General features: G+C 41.5%; 1 protein-coding gene across 4 annotated transcripts in view; it reads left to right on the top strand.

The window, feature by feature from the left end:
* tango2 (transport and golgi organization 2 homolog (Drosophila)) overlaps positions 1-24,984 on the top strand; it is a 188,339-nt gene that overhangs the window by 131,486 nt on the left and 31,869 nt on the right. For all 4 annotated transcript variants that reach the window (XM_072587751.1, XM_072587750.1, XM_072587753.1 and 1 more), the window contains one exon: positions 7,138-7,252. In XM_072587751.1, the coding sequence (XP_072443852.1) occupies positions 7,138-7,252 (115 nt within the window). The remainder of the gene's footprint in view (positions 1-7,137; positions 7,253-24,984) is intronic.

Here is a 24,984-nt window from a genome sequence, read left to right as displayed (position 1 = left end):
AGAAGGATTATCAGCCAAAGTCTGTTATAATAGAAGCTACAATCTCTTTTATTTTTCTTTATGTAATAGCCCACTGTTATTTGAATGCATCATTCTAATTTCATTATCAATAGGAAAAATGAAACAAATCGGTCTGCCTTAATGTTAATGCAAACCAATATCTGTATTTCTCTAACAGTAAGGTTTTCTATTCTGTGAAGCTTGAGCAGTTAATAACCAACTTAATAGATGTCTTGTACGAAGTAAGAATAAGGAACTGTGAAACCAGAATGTTTCCAGCAGTAGGTTTGATGAAGCCAGTTTTTCCTGTTGGATGTGTCTATTTTCTCCCCTGGTATAAACCACAGGAAATCTGGACAAACAGTTGAAACCAGTGGTGTACATGCCTTTCAAATTGCCATGGGAATTTGGTGAGGTCAGGATTGGGATCAGTTTTGGTCCATTTTATTAAGTATCCTGCTCATGGTCATTGATTCACTTGTGTAAACTATAGTTTTGGGGTGGAGTGCACATGACCTTGCAAAAGTACCCTATCAAAAATCAACACATTAAGGTGATGAGGGGGAAGAAGAAATTATAGTTGAGTAAAGCTACAGAGCAATTTAAGAGAACTCAAAGTTACTCATTAAAATAGTCTCCACCACTTAAGTTCCCCTTTAAATTGAGTGCTTGTCTAAATTGGGCAAATATTGCACACAAATTTAAACTGATATATAGGAAAGAAATGTCTGATCTAATCAGCTTCTTCCACCATATGTTATATGTGGGATCAAAATACAAAAGTTGCTCATTCCATCCACAATTGTGTGATCTGCTGAGTGAGGCAAAACATAAGATAAAAACCAAGTTCATTGTTTCACCCCTTATTCAGTCGAAAGAAGTCATTTTGGCCCAGAATTTCAACCTGGGACCTCTTTTATGAGGTAATCTTCACCCCAGCTAGAAGCAGATCTAATTCTCACTCGCAGAAATTCAGGGAATTGGCAACTATTGCTCAAATCCACAGCCTCTTCCAGAGGTCCTCTATTCTCTGGGAAAAGAATCACTTCCAGACATCTAGACATGATGTGGCTTTCCACATTTAACATAAAAGCAAAATACTGCAGATGCTGGAAGTCTGAAATAAAAACAGAAAAGTATTGGAAATGCTACGGCAATCTGGCAGCATCTGTGGAACACAGGTAGGTCATCAACTGAACAGTGGGCTTTGAAATCTGAGGCATTGGGACTTTTCCAAAATTTGATCACAGCATAGATCCGAGGGTTCCAACAGTTGGAACTTTCCAGAAGGCATCCGTTAACAAGCCACTTATTCATTTGCTGTCAGAGTAAGAATAACAGATGATTTGCAGAAATGGGAGCCCCAATATGAGTGCCCACAGTACTGGCAGCAGTCCCACCGTCAGAGGAGGACCATGTTGAGGCAGGTCAGTGAGCATAAGACAACCTCAATTTGGGAATCCTTGAAATCATGATTAAGATTGGAAAAACAAAAGGCCCACAGGGTCATTAATGAGGAGTGGAAACCGATCCCATCACCCGAAGACTTCTGGTTAATCCTGTGGCATATTCAAGGGGCCAGGTGCAGGGGACCAAACAGCTTTTCCACCAAGGGTGGCCAGCCTTTACACATTTTATCGGGCAGTCATGGAATTGGATTGTATGTCTCACATTCAGGGATTGTTGGAATAGTGTTTGTTTAATATTGCAGAGCAGATATTCAAACTTTGCCCTGCAATTATCTTTGATTACATTCTTTTGCTGTGACATTCCTACAATCTGGACAGCAGCGGTGTTGGTCACCCTGATCCAGCCAGGAAGGTGCCTCCAAAGCTGCTTCCAGCCTCTGCATTCTGTGGGCAGCAGTCCCAGCATCAGAAAGATCAGCAACTTGCCTCCTCTTGCAGCAAGAATGCTTGAAGGCAGGAATGATTGAAATGCTAATCCAAAATCCAAATTATAAATTCTGCTGCTAATCCAATCTCTGAATCCACCTCTTTAGAGCCAGGGAGATTCCACCTTTTTCTCCCTCCACAGAAACTGCCCAACTTACTTAATCTTTCTAGCGTTTTCTTTTTTATTTTAAATTGTGACCCCAGTTCTCCAGACCCTGTTTAACTGGAAAAAATCTGAACACACATCATACCCTAGGCTATTTTACAAACTCAATCAGATTGTTCTTTAGTTTGAGATCTTCTGGAGCATAAGGTCCCAACTCTTTTAACTTGTCTTCACAACTGAAATGCTTCAAACTGGGAATTAAGCTGGTGGCTCTCCTCTGTAATATTTCCAGTGGCTACATGCACAGGAGACCAAAATTGTTAACAATATGCAGTAAAGTATTGTGACAGATGTTTGCTTTTGTCTCAAAAATATACTTTATTCATAAAATTTACAGAAGCATACTGCACGACATTCAAAGTTGACAGTTGCAAAATCAAATATATTACTTCCCGTGTTGTATGTTATTAATTATGTTTATAAATACAGTTAATATTTCCATTATTAATTATTGCATATCAAGCTTACAGCCTTAGGGGTTTTATGCACTTTCAATCCCCTTTAGGCTTTAGACAGTGGTGTTACTCCTTTGGACCTCTGTAGATGATAAAGATGCTGTGTACAGCATGTTAGGCATGCCAGCTATTTCGGGCAGAAACAGCTGTTATTTGTTCCTCATTCAAGTGCAGTTACCTTATTTTAATCACATCTACAATAGTGTCATCTATTTCTGGTTTTTTTTTGAAGAAAATGTAATTGACAAATGTGTGAACAGAGGCAGCTTTCAAACCGAACTTAGATTTTTCAAAATCAGTTGCTAATACAGAATTTCACATGTCAAACTCATAACCAAAAACCAGGTTCACTTATGCTGTTTTCCGATTTAAATAATTGTATGTTGAGATTTAAAGCTGTTTCCTTCACAAATTGAAGCTAATTTTTACCAACACAAATCTGCCAGAGAAAAACATATAATTATGCTTTTTGTTTTAGAATTACAAACCGAATAAGCACCTGCTACCCAAGCAGTGCTTCTATTTTTAGTCTTCACTGCCACCTGGAGACTGACCTGTTTTTTTTGTGCATTATGCAGCACTGACAGAAGTTGGAGCATCATCATCTTGGCTGTCACTCCAGTTGCCGAAAGATGAGGTGGGATGAGGCAGAACCAGCTGCATTAGGGAATTGTTTCACTAACAAATTACAGTATTTTTAAGAGCTGTCTTCCTGAGCTTGCATTAAATTTACATTTAAAAAGGTTCTTTAAAAGATTAGATTTAATCAAAGAGCACTATGAATTAAAGATGTGTTTGGCTCATTGCATAAATATATCCCAAAACACAATATTTAGACTTAAAACAATACAAAAATATTTTATACTCAGCTGTAAAGACCAGAATGTAGGAACAGGATCAGGACATCCATCCCTTTGAGTCTATTGTGTAGAATTGACAAAATGCACACAGACCTTTTAGCCCCATTGATCCATGTCAATGCTTATATTTCATATAAATATCTTCTGACTCAACATCATTAAATCCTTTAGGCCTAATTTATATACCTTTTTCTCTGCTGTATTAATCTAAGTTCTCTTTATGTGCATTTATTCTATTTGCTTCACCTACTCTTTTTTGTGATCGTGAGTGCTAAATTCTCAACACTATCTGGGTAAAGAGATTCTTCTTATTGGTTTTGGATTCTCCCACAAGTGGAAGCACTGTGCAGAATCTTACTTTTTTGACACAAGGTAAGGCACCAGGTTTAAAAGCAGAAGGAACTACCACTCAGATGTAAAGCAAGTTGTCTCATGTGAATGCATCCCTCTTGGTTCACTGTTTCTGCGTGCAGAGGTAGAACACTAAATTTAACTTGTAGGAAGCTCTGAAGGGCATCAAAACCTCCCAGGCTTCAACTTCTGGGCACCTTATGTAAAAGGCAGCTGAACAGCATTTCACTTTCTGCAAGCCAGGAGCATCACCTCGGGAGATGCATCACCAGACAGAAAACGGCTCCATGTTGCGGCAACTCCTCCCTCGACATATTTCTGCAAACCATGTTGAGGAGAAGGAAAGTATTATTTCTATGGAATAACACAGGAGGCCATCAACTGGCAGGCAGTCTGGACTGAGGTCAGTACCTATGGGTGGCTCAAGATCCTGGATTCAGTGCTGCAAGAGGATGAATCATTAGAACACTGTCACTTTATGTACCACTGTCTATTCAATGCTTTATGCCCCTATGCATGCAAGTTTACATTGTACATTTTCCATGGCAGAGGATGTCTTACACAAGACCGGGTGCCAGGCATCTCCATCAGATGCCTCATTTGGACTGAATATGTCTTAATGAGAGCTACCAATTTAGTACTACTTGCATCATAGTGTTATTGGCTCTTGTACATCTGCCAGGATTCACAGTTATAAAAACAAATGGAGCAGTGGGGAAGGCAACGGCCTATGGTATTATCACAAGACTACTAATCCAGAAACTCAGCTAATGTTCTGGGGACCGAGGTTCGAAGCTCACCACAGCAAATGGTAGAATTTGAATTCAATAAAAATCTGGCATTAAGAATCTACTGATGACCATGAAATCATTATCGATTGTTGAGACCCCATCTGGTTCACTAATGTCCTTCAGGTAAGGAAAGCTACCATCGTCACCTGGTCTGGCTTACAAGTCAGTCCAGACCCAAAACAAAGTGGTTGACTCTCAGTTGCCATCTGAAATGGTCTAGCCAGCCATTTGATTGGACCAATCACTAGTCTCAAAGAAATGAAATCAGATGGATCACTTGGCAACAACATAGGCACAGGAAAAGACAATGGCAGAAAAAGCCCTGTCAATCCTGTAAATTCCTCCTTACTAATTTTTGGGGACCAGCAGCAAAATTGGGAGAGCTCTCTTACAGCATAGTCAAGCAAAAGCCTGACAAAGTCATACTCATGAATTATACCTTAAAGACACCACCATCACTATCCCTAGATATATCCTATTCCACCAGCAGGACAGACTCGACAGAGGTGGTGACACAATGGTATACAATTTGGAAGGAGTTGCCCTAGGAGTCCTCAATGTTGTTCCCAGCCTCCATGATGTCTTGTGGTTTCATGTTAAACATGCTGTAGGAAACCTCCTGCTGATTACCTCCTACTATCCCCCGTCAGTTGATGAATCGGTGCTCCTCCATGTTGACCAGCACTGATAAAAAGCACTGAGGATGGCAAGGGCATAAAATGTACCCTGGGTGGGGTATTTCAATATCCACCATCAAGAGTAGCTCAGCTGCAGTACTACTGACCTAAAGGACACTGATACTAGACTGAGCCTACAGCAGGTGGTGAGGGAACCAACAAGAGCGAAAAACATTTTTGACTTTATCCTCACCAATCTGCCAGCTGCAGATGCATCTGTCCATGATAGTGTAGGTAAGAGCGATCACCAAAGTGTCCCTGTGGAGATGAAGTCCCACCTTTACATTGAGAATAATCTCCATTGAGTTATGTGGCACTATCATTGTGCTAAATGGGACAGACTTAGAATAGATATAGCAACTCAGGACTGGGCATCCATGAGGTGCTGTGGGCCACCAACAGCCGTAGAACTGTACTTCAGCATAATCCGTAAGCTCATAGCCCAGCATATCCCCCACTCAATCATTACCATCAAGTCAGGGGATAAACCCTGATTCAATGGAGAGTGCAGGAGTACATGCCAGGAGCACCACCAGGCATACCTGAAGATGAGGTGTCAACTTGGTGAAGCCATCAAACAGGATTACTTGCATGCCAAACAGCATAAGTAGCAAGTGATAGACAGAGCTAAGCGATCCCACAATCAAAAATCAAGTCCAAGATCTGCAGTCCTGCCACATCCAGTCATGTAGTTCCCATGTATTCTAGCTCAACTTCATCCTGATGTTTTGGCCCAGAAACTACCATGAACTTATATTCACTGCCTTGCTGGCTTTTTCAGCAGCTTCCTCATCAGTTTTGTTACTTCAGCATCCATATCACACTCCCCCTTCCTCTTTATCTGAGGTTCCATCTCCCCCTCTGCTAAATTGTCACTCTGTCATTGAGCTAGATTATACAGGTACAGCATATGATCTGGTGAGTATTGGAATGCTCTTCACGAGTGATCCAGGCAATGGAATCATCTACAGTAGATCAGTGGTCTTTTCAATGACAGCTGAAAGGGATGCATGAGCAGCATTTTGACAGTTTTGGCATCTTAGAGTCATAAAGCATAGAAACAGACCCTTCAGTCCAACTCATCCATACTGACCAAGTTTTTCTGCGTTTGGCCCATATCCCTCTAAACCTTTACTGCTCCTGTACCTATTCAAATGTCTTTTCAATGTTGTACCTGAATCTGTGGGTGATGTGCTGGGGTCATTAGTCAGGTCTTCTGGGAGTACCTCTGGCCACCCACAAGCTTGCCCTGGAGATAACTCTCAAATGCTCCTTGCATTATGTGGAAGATAAGCATTGTGACAACTTCCTGGATAGTGGAGACACACCTTCAGGAATTGTTGCCTGTAGAGACGCTCAGGAAAGTTGATGGAAATCGTGAATGGAACCACAGATATCTTCCTTAGACATCAGCATGCAAGCCGCATTCATCTATTGCAGGGATGTAGAAGGCATACATAATGCTGAGAGACTCTCCAAGCCTACACATCTTACTAGAGGTCATACTTCTTAGAGTTTGTACTTCTCCAAGTGGTAGGTAGACTAATCTAATTTGCCTCATTAAAAATCTATGAAATTGAGGGAGCATCCTAACTCCATTTCAATCCTGACTTCACTCACAATTTGCTTTTTGACTTTGTACGTTCCTGAATAGGAATGAGAAAAAATAATTCCATCAGTGAAAATATTTTGAAAATGAACTGTTCTCATTTTTGATGCTGAGCTTTGTCCAATTCTACATATAAGGTATATAAAATTCAATCTGTAATTTTGTAAGACTTATTCCAAAGCAACCAGTTCTAAAGTAATTTCGGTCTCCATGCAGAAATGCTTCTCCAAGCTCGAAGGCTTTATATATATGTATTTCTTTAATTTCGTATAAGATGTGCAGACCACTGAGAGATTTTATTTAAATCTGTTTTTCTTTCTAATATTTTTCAAGGTTATCTAGTGGCAGATTTCCTGACTGAAGAGGCAGATGGTTTGACTTACTTAAAGAAAGTATCTTCAGAAGGACATCTGTACAATGGGTTTAACTTGATAACTGCAGAGTTTAAGTAAGTTCACCTGGATCATTTGTTGACAGTGCTGGCTTTCAGTTCAGTTCAAATAAACACAAACACATAATCAACATCATTGACATTTACCTCTAGTTTGCTGCTCCTGTCAAATCAGCTCAGGAGGCTAGGCTTTCTGACTACTTCAAAGCTGCAGTAAGATGGGATTCAGATGGAAAACCCCTATCAACAAGGGCAGTAAACAACTTTTATCCCATACAATATGCTGAAAGTACACCACAGGCCTGATGTCAGTTGATATTTCAGATTGATGAATTTTGTACTTCTAGCATTTCTGTTTTTATTCCAGATTTCCAGGCTTTGCAATATTTTGCTATTAATCATACCGCTGATAGTTTTCAATCAGCTTTCTAAGACTAAACCTTTAACCAGACATGGATATCTGACCACCTGATTCACAAAGGCATTCGATTCAATGAGCAACCGTTTTTCCTAATTGTTACCTTTCCATTGGCAGATCCCTGCCATGTATTTCATTCTCTCAATTGTATATTAAAAGCAGAGAGCCTGCATAATCTGTACTTTTTTTTAAACTGATCTGCTGATGGTGGTGGTGTTATGGGGTTTGCGGGGCAGTGTACAGTTAAAGAACTGGGCAGTGTATGATTCAAGTAGGAAAATGTTTTTTCACAGACTGGAAGAAGCAGTGATTTGGAGGAGCTGGTGTTGGACTGGGGTGAACAAAGTTAAAGATCTCACAACACCAGGTTATAGTCCAACAGGTTTATTGAAGCACTAGCTTGCAAAGTGTTGCTTCTTCATCAGGTGTTTGTCACCTGATGAAGAAGCAGCGCTTCGAAAGCTAGTGCTTCCAAATAAACCTGTTGGACTATAACATGATGTTGTGTGATTTTTAACTTGGAAGAAGCATAACCGTTTTATTGTCAGAGTTTATTCCATGCACACTATCAGAGGAATTTGACCATATGATTACTATAGTTTAATGGCATTACATCTGTTGATGTTGAGATGCTCACTTTGTGATGCTTTAGGTATTTAGGAACGTGCATCGGGTTGAGATCTGGACTGATCATTGTGTATTAAACAATGTCTGACTTTAGGCTAACCTCACAGTGTTCTAGATAAATACTTAATTCTGTTTGGAGCACTGTTAACAACAATATTTAGTATACATGCAACTCGTGAACATTCACTGTAGGGTTGTATTGTAGAATAATGCAGTAAGAATCCAGATTCTGTATTTATTGCCATCAATTTTAAATTGCCTTGGCTCTACTAGCAAGTGAACCAGTCAGCTGCAATAATGTTCCTGCAATAGCACTCCCAACATAACCTTCTGACTTTTGATCATGCCCAGTTCTTCTTCTGTTCTTCCTCCCACTGCTTTCACTGACTAAAAAGTCAATAACTTAAATTGTACATAATTGCCAATGTGAATAAAAAGTTATGTAATGTGATTAAAATTTGGAATGTATCCCTCAATCATCGGCTCTTGAAGAATATTGGAAAAGTACTTGAAGAGATATTGAGAAAGAGATGGGGTGTGGAACTAAATAGTCTGCTTTACAAAAATGCTGTGCAGACTTACTGGTTGAATTAAATGTTTCTATTCTTTGATTTGTTGTTTTCATACTCGCTCCTTGTTTGTTCCTCTTCTCTTCTCCCTTCTTCTTCTGCCTCTCTTTCTTTTTCCTCCTCTCCCCTATCCATCCTGTCTCTCTCTTCCCTTCCTCATTCTGTCACTTGCGTGTTTTTCATTAATTTCAAACAATTTGATGCAGTGGCTGTACCTTTAAATCTGCTGATCCTATGAGCCTATACTTTGTGAGAATAATTGATTGCTATTGCAGTGAACTTAGTGCCTTTCTTCCTGTTCATCTTCATCTCTGGGAAGCTAGGTCAGGCTTCAGTGCCAAGTGACAGGCATTTGTTTCCTGTGAATCTAATATAGTAGCCCTGATAAAGTAGCCATCACACCATTCCCATTTCTGTTATTATCTAATTCAGCCATGTGAAATGCTCATTTTTCATTAGCTAAATTTGAAAATCTTTGTGTTTTCTTAAACTAGAAATGTTGATATCAAAATCTCATCTGAAATCAATTAATGCCCGAGTTCCCAGCCCTATCCAGAACCATTGAGTCAATAGATGGGGAGAGCCCAAGCATTGATACTGAATTGTTTCCAAAGGTCAAATATCCTACTAATAATGTCAGTATTTATATTTGAATAATGCCTCTGTGGTCCAGGGCTTGTACATTAAATGTTTTCATACAAATAAATCAGGATATTTCAATAATCTTCTTCCGTTAATATAACTCTTTCATTCAGACTATAATTTCTCCCCTCAGATTCACTTCATTTTTACTCCATCTTCATGGGGCTTAACTTTATTTAACTCCAATTACTTCAGCAACTGATAAAACTGATGTAGTTGATAAAGCAACATCTGGTCTGATCCCTTGCAGCTGTACTCTTTTCCATGCTCAATTTTCCTGTACTTTGAGGAGGGCAAAATAATTTGTGCCCCTCCCACGCCAATCTTTTTTTAAATATTTTCATTCGTGGGACATGAGCATCACTGGCCAGGCCAGCATTTATTACTTGTCCTCAGTTGCCGTTGAGAAGGAGAGCTGCCTTCTTGAATTGCTATAGTCTATGTCCTGTAGGTGGACCCACAATGGCCTAGAGAATTCCAGGATTTCAACCCAGGGACAGTGAAGTGATGGCAATATATTTCCAAGTGAGGATGTTGATTGGTTTAGAAGGGAACTTGCAAGTGGTGGTGTTCCGAAGTTACTGCTGCCCTTCTATCAGATGGAAGTTGTAGGCTTGGAATGTCTATCTAAGGATCTTTGGTAGATTTCTGCAGTGCATCCTTTAGATAGTACATACTACTGCTACTGAATGTCTGTGGTGGAGGGCGTAGATGCTTGTAGATGTGGTACCAGTCAAGCAAGCTCCTTTGTCCTGGATGATGTCAAGCTTGACAAGGCAAATATTATAGGAGCTGCACCCATCCAGGCAAGTGACGAGTATTCCAACACATTCCTGATTTGTGCCTTGTATATTATGGACAGGATTTGGCGAGTCAGGAAGTGAGTTACTCGCCACAGTATTCCTAACCTCTGACCTGTTCGTGTAGCCATTGTGGTTATGTGGTGTGTCTAGTGAGTTTCCAGTCAATGGTAACCCCAAGGACGTTAATAGTGAGGGGTTCATTGATGATAACACCTCTGAATATCAAGTGGTAGCAGTTAGATTGTCTTTTGTTGGAGATGGCCATTGATATTTCTGTGGCATGAATGTTACTTGCCCAGTTTGGATATTGTCCAGATCTTACTGCATTTAAATATGGACTGCTTCAGGATCTAAGGACCGGTGAATGGTGCTGAACATTGTGCAATCAATGGCAATCATCCTCACTTCTGACCTTATGATGGAGGGAGGGTTATTGATAAAGCCTAGGACTACCCTGAGGAACTCCTGCAGAGATGAGAAGGAGCTAAGATGATTGACCTCTAACAACTACAACCCTTTTCCTATGTTCCAGATATGATCCAAACCAGGGGAAACCCCTGATTCCCATTGATTGCAGTTTGATTAGATTAGACTTACAGTGTGGAAACAGGCCCTTCGGCCCAACAAGTCCACACCGACCCGCCGAAGCGCAGCCCACCCATTCCCCTACATTTACCCCTTGCCTAACACTACGGGCAATTTAGCATGGCCAATTCACCTGACCCTGCACATCTTTGGACTGTGGGAGGAAACCGGAGCACCCGGAGGAAACCCACGCAGACACGGGGAGAACGTGCAAACTCCACACAGTCAGTCGCCTGAGGCGGGAACTGAACCCGGGTCTCTGGCGCTGTGAGGCAGCAGTGCTAACCACTGTGCCACCGTGCCACCCACTGCTAGGGCTCTTTGATGCCACACTTTGTTGAATGCAGCCTTGATGTCAAGGACAGTCACTCTCACCTCACCTCTGGGATTCTGCTCTTTTGTCTGTGTTTCCATGGAGCTGTGATCCATGGAGGAGGCTGAGATGAATTGTCCAGTCGGTATTTATGGCTGCAAATGCTTCAGCCTTATATTCTTTGCACTGATGTGCTGGGCTCTTCCATCATTGAGGATAGGAATATTTGTGGGGTCTCCTCCTCCAGTGAGGTTGTTTTGTTGTCCACCACCATTCACAATTGGATGTGGCAGGAGTGCAGAACTTAGATCTAATCCATTGAATGCGGGATCGCTGAGCTCTGTCTATCACTTGCGGCTTGACATGCAAGTAGTCCTGTTTAATAGCTTCACCAGGGAAAACATCATTTTTAGGTATGCCTACCTTCACTCTCCATTGAACCAGGTTTGATCCCCTGGTTCGATGGTAATAGTTGAGTGAGGTTGTAGATTGTGCTGAAGGACAGTTCTGCTGCAGTTGATGGCCTGCAGCACTTCAAGGATGCTCCATCTTAAGTTGCCAGATTTGTTTGAAGTTTGTCCCATTTAGTTGGTGATAGTGCCATCCAACATAATGGAGAGTATTCTCAATGTGAAGACAGAACTTTATCTCACCAGTACTGTATAGTGGTTACTGTCACCAGTCCTGTTGTGGCAGCTGCATCTGCAGCCAGCAGATTGGTAAGGATTGGTAATCTGTTAAACCATTCTTCAATGGCAAGGTCATTGCTTATTATTTAATATTTGTTTTCTGTATTTTTATGTTGATATTTTAAATATTTAGTTGTTTAGACCAGGTTTTAGCCCATTGATAAGAATTATTCTCTACATTGATTAGGGAGATTCAGTAGCATTGTGGTAAATGTCACTGGACTAAACGATCCAAAAGTCCAGGCTGTTCCCATCATAGCTACAAACAATAATATTTGGAACTGAAAGCTATTCTTAGTCTTGATGGCCATAAAACTAACATCAATTGTCGTAAAAGCCACCTGATTCAGTTATGTTCTTTAATGAAGGAAATCTGCCATCCTTACCAGGTCTGGCCTATATGTGACTCTACACCCACAGTAATGTGGCTAACTCTTATCAATCCTCGAAAATGGTTCAGTTCAAAGATTGCCTGGGATGGACAAACAAATGCAATCTACATCCATATTAAAAATTAATCCTGTTTTAATCTATTTGTTTCTAATTTAAAGCCTGTATATGAAGGCAAGTGAGAATGCAATACATGGGAAGATAAACAACACTCAGCTCTGTTGTACAAAGGCTTCATGTGATTATACAAAATTCTTTTACTTGATTACTGATATCAAACACATGGAACTGAGTCTTAACTGGTTTCTTTTGACAGTGAAAGTTTCATCCAGTTTCATGGAGGGTTCCTCTCCTAAGGCCTAGCAAGTTTTCTCATTGAATCTCGCCAAACTTCCTTAGTTAACTTCCTACTCTGCCCCTATGGTGCCCCTCTCTTCCAAATTTAGCCCTGGAGAGTAACTGGTAAGCACAGGAGGCAGGAAAGATTCATAGTTTTGAGCCATTTACTGAACATGATGCAAACAATAACGAGAGTTGAAATCCATGAGCTTTGGTGAGATGTGTGTGCAGTGACCATGTCAGGAGTGATGAGTGGGGGTCCTATGACTATGAAGTAGCAGAGAGAAGATGGTGACACATTCCCTTGCAGAGCTCAGAAGATCATTAACTTCTTTCCTGCACTGTTCCAACTGCTATGTGTTTCCGTCTATCTGTGACACAACACAGACCCAAGCCACTGTCTCAGTGCAGGCTGGCTGTGTCTGGTGGCGTGGATTACTGTGGATGTCAATCAGATAAAACACTGCACTTCTCTTCACTTCCTCATCCACCAGAAACTTCGGGCTTTTGCCCACAAAGGGGAACTTAACTTGCTTTTTGAGCCATTTCCTCAGGGATAATAGTGGAGCACTACAGTGTGAGGGGCATTTCCTGGTTTGTAGCATCTGAAATGGTAGGAAATTGGACTTGCTTAAGTATGGCATCACTGGCGTAAATGCCAGAATATCTCAGCAGGGGCAAGCACCTCCACTTCACCTGCCACACAGTTGGATCAAAAGGATGTTGAAGAGCTGAGTTGTATCCTTAATAAGCTGAAGAATGGAAAATTCTGTGAGAAACATCACAGTGAGTCATGGCGGACTGGGTGCAGTCTCACTCATGAAATGGGAAAATTCAGCCAGTTTTATTTAAGAGTTAAAGTTTGAGAACCACATTATTTTCTGCCATAAACTACAATCTTGAGTTGTTGAGTCGATAAATACAGTGGGATTATGTTTTGCTTGTCCTTTAGTGAAGGAATGTATGCAGAATTTAGAAGTTACTGAGGCCAGAATTTGAGGACAGGCTGGAAGGTGGGAAGATATGAGACAGAGTACCCATCACCATGACATTTTACCTACGATAGGAATGTCAACAGACTGGCCACCCAACATGAGACTAATTTAACTAATTGAATGCCAATTATGGGCAGATTACATCTTTGGGTGCATTTTACCAGGGCATGATGGACTCACTGCGTTGCAGGAAATTGTTGAGTGAAACCCAGGAGCCCCTCTCTGCTGCTTTTAGGGATGGCCCTCTTTTATGAGCACTCATAGTCCATAGCACCCCTCAAATCACGACATTTATCTGACATCTTCAAAAGCCTCTTGAAAATTTTTTTGACTTTGATTGTCTGATCACCGACATTTACAGCACAGAAGAAGACTTCTACTTGTTGCTCTTGAAATAAAGCTATGTGTTCTGATATCATTGCTTTATATCTGCTTCCCCATATATTTTTTTTCATTCTGCCTTTTTAAATGCTTATCTACTTTGGTTGTAAATGCTGGTATAATGTCTGACTGAATCAGCATTTATGATGAAATGTGCCATGTTCTAATTGCAGTAATGTCAATCCTCTCATAAATCAGGAAATTAGTTGTTTAAATATCAAGCAATTTTATTAAAGTATTGTGTATTGATTTTCCTTTCAAACATAATCTATTGACAGTTGGTTACTGAACCTCATTAATGTCTTTCCTAATCTGTTAACAGTCAAGTGAGGCTATATTTGATTCCCCAGTTTCATTTGTTTATAAAAGCAGATACAGACCATGGTGCTCAAAGATCCACAATTCCATTGCGCCCCTCTAAGCCTTTTATTTTCTTCATATTTAGTATGAAGTTTCCTCATTTAGTAAGGAAATAATGTTCCATGCTTTCATATTTATCCAAAATTTGGTCGTAGTCATAAGAGTGACCTCTTATGAGCCATTGGCTCCCTTGGTTAATGTTGGTAAAATTGTCTCACTTATCCTGTCACATTTAGAACTTCATGGGCCCAAATTTCATAGACCCATGATTATATTGCCTGAAGACAATTGTAGAAAGTAAACACAAAAAACCAAGGTGTACATGGCCCATTCATATCACAAGACCTGCCAAAGCACCAAGTGTGAAAGCATGTTTAATTGTAAAAGGAAACCTGATGACAGTATCAAGGCTCAGCACAAATTAGATATTTAATGCTATTGTGGTTCCAGACAATGGGCCATTTATATGAAAATAGGAGAAAGTGAGGACTGCGGATGCTGTCAAGAGTCAAAAAGTGTAGCGCTGGAAAAAGCGCAGCACGTCAGGCAGCATCCAAGGAGCAAGAGAGTCAACGTTTCGGACACAAGCCTTCATCAGGAATGTGGAGGGGGAATGGGGCTGAGAGATAAATGTGGGTGTGGAGCTGGGGGGGAAGGCGATAGATGAGATAGCATTTGGTGGATGCAGGTGGGAGATAACTGATAGGTTGGTGGGGAGGGTGGAGTGGATAGTTGGGAAGGAAGGTGGACAGGCAGGTCAGGTTAAGGGGGCGGTTCTGAGTTGGAAGGTTGGATCTGAGATAAGGTGGGCGGTGGGGAGATATGGAAACTGGTGAAGCTAATGTTAATACTGTTAATACCCTGTAAAAGCTCTAAAACATGGGGAATGGTAGAAGTGGACTAGACAGTTACAAACGTGAAACCCTTGTTCAAAAATCGTTTTAAGGCTAAGCTCAGCAATTACAGAGTAGACAATTTAACTTCAGTGGTGGTGGAAACTTTTGAAACAATTATTCAAAATAGTCACATGTAAAAATATATGTTAATTAAGAAGAGCCAGCATGGATTTCTTGAGGGAAAGTTATGTTTAACTAAATTGAAGTTTTTTTTATGAGGTAACAGAGACCAGATCTCACTTTCTGTAACACTTTTGGTGCTCACTTGGTTAACTTTTGTTTAAAAAGTCAATCTCAAAACTCTTACTTTTTTATTTCAAGCTTTTTTTTCTTTCTCTAATCTTTCTGTCCTTCTTACAATATTGGTTTGTTCTTTCCCATTCCTAATAGATCCTCACTATTTAGGAAAACCAGCTCCTCTTTTTACATAAGCACACCATGAAATTAACTAATGAAAATAACTATTGACTCAACAGTAAAAATTAACAATTAACAATTGTCCACAAGGGGCAATGTGACAATGACAAAAATAGAGGATGGTAGGAAGAGAGAGGAATTAAATTAAAATGGAGTTGGGTGGGAGAAGGAAATACAGCCCTTAAAAAAACAGCTCTCAGACATACTGACTGTTCTCTGTTCTCTGATATCCCTTCAGCATGTCTTTAAAGGAACAATCTATTGCAATATTGTTACATCCTGTGTCCACCACCCGCACCGCCCCCCCACCCAACCTCCAAACCGTCTCCCATCTTCTAGACTCCCCAATTCCCTTTGGATGTGCACTATTTTCCCCCACAACCCTTGCAGCCTCCTACCAACCCACAACACTTGTGGCTTCTCTGTGCACCCCTGCCCCTTGCAATTTAAATTTTATATCATATATCATAAAGACTCCCTACCTCCCTCAGCAGCAACTTATCTCCCCTACTGTCCATGCAGCTCCCCTGTGTAATGACCCCAGTTGATGATAATACTGGACCAATTGATTTCCAGAATTAAAACTGCCTTGGTAGATTAAAAGTGTATTTTTGCATGTCGCTAGCATAGGAGCTAGCCACGAAACATATTCACACAAGGCTGTAATTGTTCCTTTTAACACAACAGAAGTTTATTAAATTAAGAAGTAAAAGAAGCAAAGTTGTGTATGTTAGTTAATTTAAAAAATAACTTATCAGCACAAATACAGATCTTTTCCCCAGCAATATCCTTTTCAGATATTCAATCCGACAGAAATGTCATTCATAACTGAATATTTTAATTTCTCACTTAACAATTCTTTCCAATTTTTCTTCTTGGACTACTGAAACAGTTTTAAGACATTACTCCAGTTTGCACAATCTGGATTGCTCTTCACATTTCACAATCTGAGATTCTACAAACCTACAATCCTACTGCTGGGATGAAAACCACTCTTCTGAACGAAAACGTTTTCTTCTGCTAAGTTGAAATCTGATTCTTCTGAACAGAACTCTATCAATATCAGCTGATTGTTTGTCTCTCTATTTATCATAAACTCAGCAGTGTAGACATTTAATCAACTAATACAACGGGTATCTGGCTATGTTATTACTAAGTACTATGCTTATTTAGAAACAATGTACTTAGGTCACTTTTAGAACATAGAACAGCATAGCCTTTCAGCCCACGATGTGGTGCCAAACATTTATCTTCATCTAAGATCAACCTAACCCACACACCACTCAATTTACTGCCAACCATATGCTTGTCTAACAGCCGCTTATAAGTCCCTAATGTCTCTGACACTACTACCACCTCTAGCAGTACATTCCATGCACCCACCACTCTCTGTGTAAAGAACCTACCTCTGACATCTCCCCTATACCTTCCTACAATCACCTTAAAATTATGACCCCTCGTGACAGCCATTTCTGCCCTGGGGAAAAGTCTCTGGCTATCTATCTATGCCTCTCATTACCTTGTATATCTCTGTCAAGTCACCTCTCTTTCTTCTTCTCTCCAGTGTGAAAAGCCCTAGCTCACTCAACCTCTCTTCATAAGAGATGCTCTCCTATCTAGGCAGCATCCTGGTAAATCTCCTCTGTACCCTCTCTAAAGTATCTACATCCTTCCTATAATGAGGCAATCAGAACTAGACACAATGTTCCAAGTGTGGTCTAAACACAGTTTTATAAAGCTGCAGCAAAATCTTCTGGCTCTTAAACTCAGTCCCCCTGTTAATGAAAGCCAAAACACCATATGCCTTCTTAACAACCCTATCAACTTGGGTGGCAACTTTAGATTAGATTACTTCGGCCCAACAAGTCCACACCGCCCCGCCAAAGCGCAACCCACCCATACCCCCTACACTTACCCCTTACCTAACACTACGGGCAATTTAGCATGGCCAATTCACCTAACCTGCACATCTTTGGACTGTGGGAGGAAACCAGAGCACCCGGAGGAAACCCATGCAGACACTGGGAGGACATGCAAACTCCACACAGTTAGTCGCCTGAGGCGGGAATTGAACCCAGGTCTCTGGCGCTGTGAGGCAGCAGTGCTAACCACTGTGCCACCGTGCCATCCACTTTAAGGAATCTATGTATGTGGGCCCCAAGATCCCACTGTTCCTCCACACAGCCAAGAATCCAGTCTTTAACGCTGTATTCAGCATTCAACTTCAACCTTCCAAAATGAATCACTTCGCATTTAGCCAGTTTGAACTTCTCAGCCCATCTCTGCATCCTGTCAGTGTCTTGTTGTACCCTGCAACAGCCCTTGACACTATCTATAACACCACTGAGGAGCAGGAAATTCGACCTGCTGTGCTTTTGCAGCAACACACTCTCAACTCTGATCTCCAGCATCTGCAGACCTCACTGTCTCCAACAACACCACTGACCTTTGTGTCACCGGCAAAATTACTAACCCACCCTTCCACTTCTTCATCCAAGTCATTTCTAAAAACTATAAAGAGCAGAGGGCCAAGGACAGTTCCCTGCAGGTCACAACTGGTCACTGACCTCCAGATGGAATACCTTCATCTACTACCAGCCAGGCAATTCTATATCCAGACAGCCAAATTTCCCTGTATCCCATACCACCTAACTTTCTGAATGAGCCTACTGTAGGAACCTTAGCAAATGCCTTACTGAAATCCATATACACCACATCCACTGCTCGACTTTTGTCAACTTGTCTCGTCCCATCCTCAAAGGACTCAATAAGGCTTGTGAGACATGACCTGTCTCTCTGACATTCTGACTATCCTTAATCAAACTATGGGTTGATGTATTGTCCCAGTCGAAGTGGTGTCCTTCTTTGTCTGTGTATAAGGATACTAGTGATAGCTGGTGGCTAATTCGTGTTCGTGTATCCTAGTGGGACAACACATCTATCCTAGGACAGGAATCGCACATCCATCCTAGGACAGACTCGCACAGGAATTCTTTGAGGTCTGGCATTCAAACTGGAAATCCATCAATAAACGATTTTTGGGGGGAATCCAGGATAGCGGCAATTTAGGAAGATCGCATTGCAGAGCTTTGCACTGCATCACAAGCGGAATGAAGTCCTAACCCACTGTACCTGGACCACCGCAATATCTGGGTCTCTGGAAAAGTCACAGAGTCCCAAGAATCTTTCGGATAGCAACTTACCTCAGTTTTCACTGTCCAGGGATGCCGAAGAAGGGAGGAGGTACGTCCGAGGCAAGGCCCACAGCTCAGCCTGCAGGATCCTCGGACTCGATTTCCTGCCAGGTCCTGGTAAAGGAGCTCGCTAAATCTTGCATGATGTTGGGGAAGTAGATAGAGGAGAAGCTGGCCCCAATCTCTGTCCTGCTGCAGAAGCATGAATTGCAGCTGGGAGACCTGGCGAAAAGGACAAATGAGGTGGAACACAGGGTCACAGCGGTGGAAGCTGATACCGATTCCTCTAAGGATAGGATCCAGCCCCTGAGACACAGTCCATAATTTCCTTGACTAGGTTGATGATCTCAAGAACGGGCAGGAGAAAAAATTATTCGGATAGTCGGTCTGCCGGAGGGTAAGGAAAGTGAACGACCGGTGGAATTTATTGAGGACTGGTTGCTGAAATTCCTTAACTTGGAGGCTTGAATGAAAAGCTTGAAGGTTGAGAGAGTAAACCAGGTCAGGGCATGGAGGTCAGGTCTGGAGCAACGTCCTCGTCTTGTCTTGGTGCAGTTTCATCACTCTAGAGATAAGGAGAGGATCGGGGAAGCTTCCAGAATCCAGGGGAAGGATCCAAATGCCCTAGTTTACAAGGGCTCTAAGACCATATTCTTCCAGGACTTCTCAGTGGTGGTGATCCTGAAAAGAAAATCTTATGATGGCACCAAGAAAAGACCTGAGGGAACTCGAGATCAAGTACTCTCTGAGGCATCCAGCGGTGCTTCAGATCACCTTGGACAGATCTGTCCATCTCTTTGACACATTGGAGAAGGCAAGAGACTTTTTTGTCAAATTAACTTAATCTGAACAATTTAGTATGTACAAATAGTGGTGTTGTTTAGTAATGTCTCTACTTTTCTTTTAAAGAAAAGAGTAAGTCTGGTCAGGTCTTTCTTTTCCTACCATGGGATCCATAAGACAATTAAAATCTACCCTTATAACGATATGCTGGGACTTGAGAGACTGATCAATTTTGAGAACGCATCTACCAGAAATTTGAGGGGATGGGCCAGAGGGCAGTAAACATTTAAAACACCATATTCTTCCCCATTTATCAGAGCTTTGAGGAATACAAACCTCCTGTGTGTGTCTTTAACACACTGCAGTAACTTAAATGGGAGATTCCTCCTAACCAATAAAGCCACTCCCCTACTTCTGGTATTAGTAAACCTGATCAAAGCCATTCTGTTATAGTTTCAAATGCTTTCTATCATCCAAATGTGTCACCTGTAATAAATAATATCCACCTTTTCCTTTCTAAGACTCAAGAGTACCTTTTTCCTCTTAATTGGTGGGTAACTCCCTTGATGTTCCACGTACACCATTTAATCAAGCCATAACCTTCTGCAGTAACATTTAGATTCCAGAAAGAGGGAACTAGAATTACAATTGCCTTAGTGTTGCAAGATCCATTGAACATAAAAACTACATAAACTAAAACCACTGCAGTTCTCGATCAGTTGTTTAAAGCCAATTTTGTTCAATTATTCAACAAAATCAAACAAGACCTTCAAAGATGGAAGGCATTTCCGTTCTCATAGTTAGGTCGGATAGCTCTTATTAAGATGAATATTCTCCCCCGTTTGTTGTATCCTGTGTGGATGCTCCCCCGATTTTCAATAAGCAAACGTTCAGGAGACTGAACGTCTGGTTCAGCTCTTTTACTTGGCATCGTAAGTGGCCCCTTATTAAGTGAGCTAAACTGCAATTGCCTCAAAGACTGGGGGGAGTGGATCTCCCGGACATGAACAACTCTCAACTAAGCTCGCTTTTATCTTATGTGAGTGGTTGGGTTTGTGGGGACCCTTCATCAATATGGTTAGATATCGATTTACAAGGATGTTGTTAGGGTTGGAGGATTTGACCTACAGGGAGAGGCTGAACAGGCTGGGGCTGTTTTCCCTGGAGCATCGGAGGCTGAGGGGTGACATAATAGAGGTTTACAAAATTATGAGGGACATGGATACGATAAATAGACAAAGCCTTTTCCCTGGGGTCGGGGAGTCCAGAACTAAAGGGCATAGGTTTAGGGTGAGAGGGGAAAGATATCAAAGAGACCTAAGGGGCAACTTTTTCACGCAAGGGTGGTCCAGAGGATGGGGTGGAGGCTGGTACAATTGCAACATTTATGAGGCATTTGGATGGGTATATGAATGAATAGGGTGCTGGCAGGTGGGACTAGATTGAATTGGGATGTCTGGTCAGCATGGACAGGTTGGACCAAAGGGTCTGTTTCCATGCTGTACATCTTTATGACTCTATGACTCTCAGGCAAAGTGCCCCCTTACTAGTTTGCTGTTTTTGGAAAAATATGAGGACAGTTAAACAATATTGCCATAACCCAATATTTATCAATACTGTTAAAGCATGGAGGGCAATTCGGCAGAGGGAAGGCAATATTGGCAAAGCATCTTTTCTTATACCTATACTGGGTTTGCTGGTTGGAGGGTCCCACAAGGGATGAACTCAGATTTCTCCAGTTTCCTCATTTCCCCTCCCCCCACCTTGTCTCAGTCCCAACCCTCGAACTCAGCACCGCCTTCCTAACCTGCAATCTTCTTCCTGACCTCTCCGCCCCCACTCCGGCCTATCACCCTCACCTTGACCTCCTTCCACCTTTCGCATTTCCAACGCTCCTCCCCCAAGTCCCTCCTCCCTACCTTTTTATCTTAGCCAGCTGGACACACTTTCCTCATTTCTGAAGAAGGGCTCATGCCTGAAACGTCAATTCTCCTGCTCCTTGGATGCTGCCTGACCTGCTGCGCTTTTCCAGCAACACATTTTCAGCTCTGATCTCCAGCATCTGCAGTCCTCACTTTTTCCCTTATGAGACCAAGTCTCAGGTAAACTGGTCTAGTCACTAGAGCCACTTGTTCAACTCTATACTGTAGTTCTAAGATTATATAACTTAAATCCATGTCCAGTTAGGCCTCCCTAATATATCTAACATAAAGTTAAAAGTCACTCTTACATGATAAAGGAGCAGCGCTCCACAAGCTTATGTTTCCAGATAAACTTGTTGGACTATAACCTGGTGTTGTGTGATTTTTAACTTAGTCCACCGCAGTCCAAAAGCAGCACCTCCACGTATCTCGCACAGGTATCTTTTCCAAATTTAGCAAATCTAAGCCATCCCTTAATTTAAATACCTAAGTAAACCCTTCTCAAAGTATATGATTTTTGGAGTAAAAACCATGGTAACTGAGGGTTCTTATACTGAATGTAAATCGAGTGACCTAATCTGGTTCTTTATCAGGGGCTTTGTATTACTTGTGTGGATACTGAAACAGTATTACAGGTGAAGCCTAACTGCAGAATCATAGTCCTAGAGTCATAAAGCAGACACTTTGGTTCAACTCGTCCATGCCAATCAAGAACCGGAAATGATATCACCCACCTTAACAGACCATGACACATAAATAGAAAGCGGGAACTCCCAGCGCTTCACCAGAGGCTCACTGATGATGTTACCTGGCATGGTGATGAAACGTCTGAAAACAAACCTGCCAGCTCAGCAAGCAAGCTTACAGCCAGTCCTGTACAATGTCGACATGATGTTCCAACTGCTATATCCCAAAGGTCTGAATAGCCATTTGGATACAGAACTGGCTTGACGGTAGAAGTCAGAAGGTGGTGGTGGAGGGTTGTTTTTCAGATTGGAGGCCTGTGACCAGTGGAGTGCCACAAGGATTAGTGCTGGGTTCACTATTTTGCAGCTGTACAGGACATTGGTTAGGCCACTGTTGCAATACTGCGTGCAATTCTGGTCTCTTTCCTATTGGAAGGATGTTGTAAAACTTCAAAGGGTTCAGAAAGGATTAACAAGGATGTTGCCAGGGTTGCAGGATTAAAGCTGTAGGGAGAGGTTGAATAGGTTACGGCTGTTTTCCCTGGAGTCTAAGAGGCTGCGGGGTGACCTTATAGAGGTTTATAAAATCATGAGGGGCATGGATAGGATAAATAGACAAAGTCTTTTCCCTGCGGTAGGGGAGTCCAGAACTAAAGAACATTGATTTAAGGTGAGAGGGGAAAGATATAAAAGAGACCTTGGGGTAACTTTTTCACGCAGAGGGTGGTACGTGTATGGAATGAGCTGCCAGAGGAAGTGGTGGAGGCTAGTACAATTGCAACATTTAAAAGGCGTTTGGAGGGATATATGAATAGGAAGGGTTTGGAGGGATAGTGCCCGGGTGGTGTCAGGTGGGACTAGATTGTGTTGGGATATCTGGTTGGCATGGATGAGTTGGACAGAGTTGTTTCCATGCTGTACATCTCTATGACTCTAATGAAAGCAAGTGTACTAAAAGCTTTCTTAAGTACCCTGTCTATGTGTGATGCAAATTCAAAGAATTATATAACTGAAGCCTGAGATCTTTCTGTTTTACAACACTGCCCAGGGTCTGCCATTAATTGTATAAATGCTGCCCTTGTCAAAATGTAATACCTGTTATCTACTTTAATTAACCTCTATTTGCCACTCCTCAGCCCATTCACCCATTAATCAAGACCTCTTTGTTATCATAGATAATTTTCTTCACTGTCCATTATATCACCTATTTTGGTGTTAGCTGCAAACTTAGAACAGAAATACATTGATTTGAATTTAATCCTATTGGCAATAGATGCTAAAATTGCACTTGCTTTTCAGTATGCTTGTGACATTGTATGGATCTTTAAAGATCCATGTGCTATAACACATTGGTGTTTCTCCAGTTCAGCCCTAATGCAATCTTGTATGAATGTATACAAACTTGGTTTTGAGCGATAGAAACATAGAAAATAGGAACAGGAGGAAGCCGTTCGATCCTTCAAGCTGCTCCATCATTCAATATTATCATGGCTGATCATTCTTCTCAGTATACTGTCCCTGCTTTTACACCATACCCTTTGTTCCCTTTAGGGTCAAGAACTATATCTGACTCCTTCTTGAAAACATTCAATATTGCGGACTCCACTATTTTGGCACTCACCCTGCTCTGGGTGACGACATCTTTTTCTCATCTCAGAACTAAATGGCCTACCCCTATCCTTAGACTATGATCCCTGGCGAGTTTGGAGAAGATTTGTAGCTCTGGTTGAGGTTCTGAATGTATGTTTGTTCACTGAGCTGGAAGGTTCGTTTTCAGACGTTTCGTCACCATACTAGGCAACATCATCAGTGAGCCTCCGAATGAAGTACTGGTGTTATGACCTGCTTTCTATTTGATGACACCAACCCAAGGAAACGTAAACACATAAATAGAAAGCAGCTCATAACACCAGTGCTTCACTGGTAGCTCACTGATGATGTTACTAGTATGGTGACAAAACACCTGAAAACAAACCTTCCAACTCAGCAAGCAAATTTACATTCAGAACTATGATTCCTGGTTTTGTGTAGTGGTTTGAGGAAAGATCATACAAGCACTTCACAGGAGGCTCCCAAGCACTGAGGATGTCACCTAGACAAGGGACAAAACGTCTGCAACACAAATTCCCAGCTCGGCGAACAGAACCACAACAACGAGCACCCGAGCAACAAATCTTTTCACAAACTTTGAAGAGCAAACTTATGCACAAAGCTCCAAGTGTGGTCTTACCAAGGCCCTGTACAATTGCAGCAAGGCATCCTGCACCTGTACTAAAATCCACTTGCTATGAAGGCCAATCTCTTCACTGCCTGCTGCAACTGCATGCTTACTTTGAGCAACTGCTGTACAAGGCCACTCAGGTCTTGTTGTATCACCTCCTTCCAATTTACCTATTATCCCATTTTTCTACATTAACTTCATCATTCCACGCCTGTGTGTAGTGGAATTATTTTTTGATATATTAAAAGACATACCCTGAACATATCTATCTGTAACTTATTGAAGTTCTTCCCCACCTAAATATTTTTATCATCTATTGACGAGCAGGTTCCATCCAAGTTAATAGATAAACAGAAGCTGCTGTTTAAAATCCGGTCTAGGGCACTGCAACTTGCTCTATGTATCAACATGATTTTTTTTGTTACAGTTTTGGTCTAATAGCAGGGAGATATACAGTTCAACAGAACATTCCATGCTGTTGCAAATTCTCTTAGTTCAGCAACCAGCCAGGCCATCAAGGTATTGAGTGCTTCATGTAACCTTCAGACCAAGTTGGATT

This window comes from Chiloscyllium punctatum, chromosome 17, assembly GCF_047496795.1.
Source record: "Chiloscyllium punctatum isolate Juve2018m chromosome 17, sChiPun1.3, whole genome shotgun sequence".
Taxonomy (NCBI): Eukaryota; Metazoa; Chordata; class Chondrichthyes; order Orectolobiformes; family Hemiscylliidae; genus Chiloscyllium; species Chiloscyllium punctatum.
The sequence above is the reverse complement of the archived record's forward strand: the minus strand, read 5'-3'. Positions and strand labels throughout refer to the sequence as shown.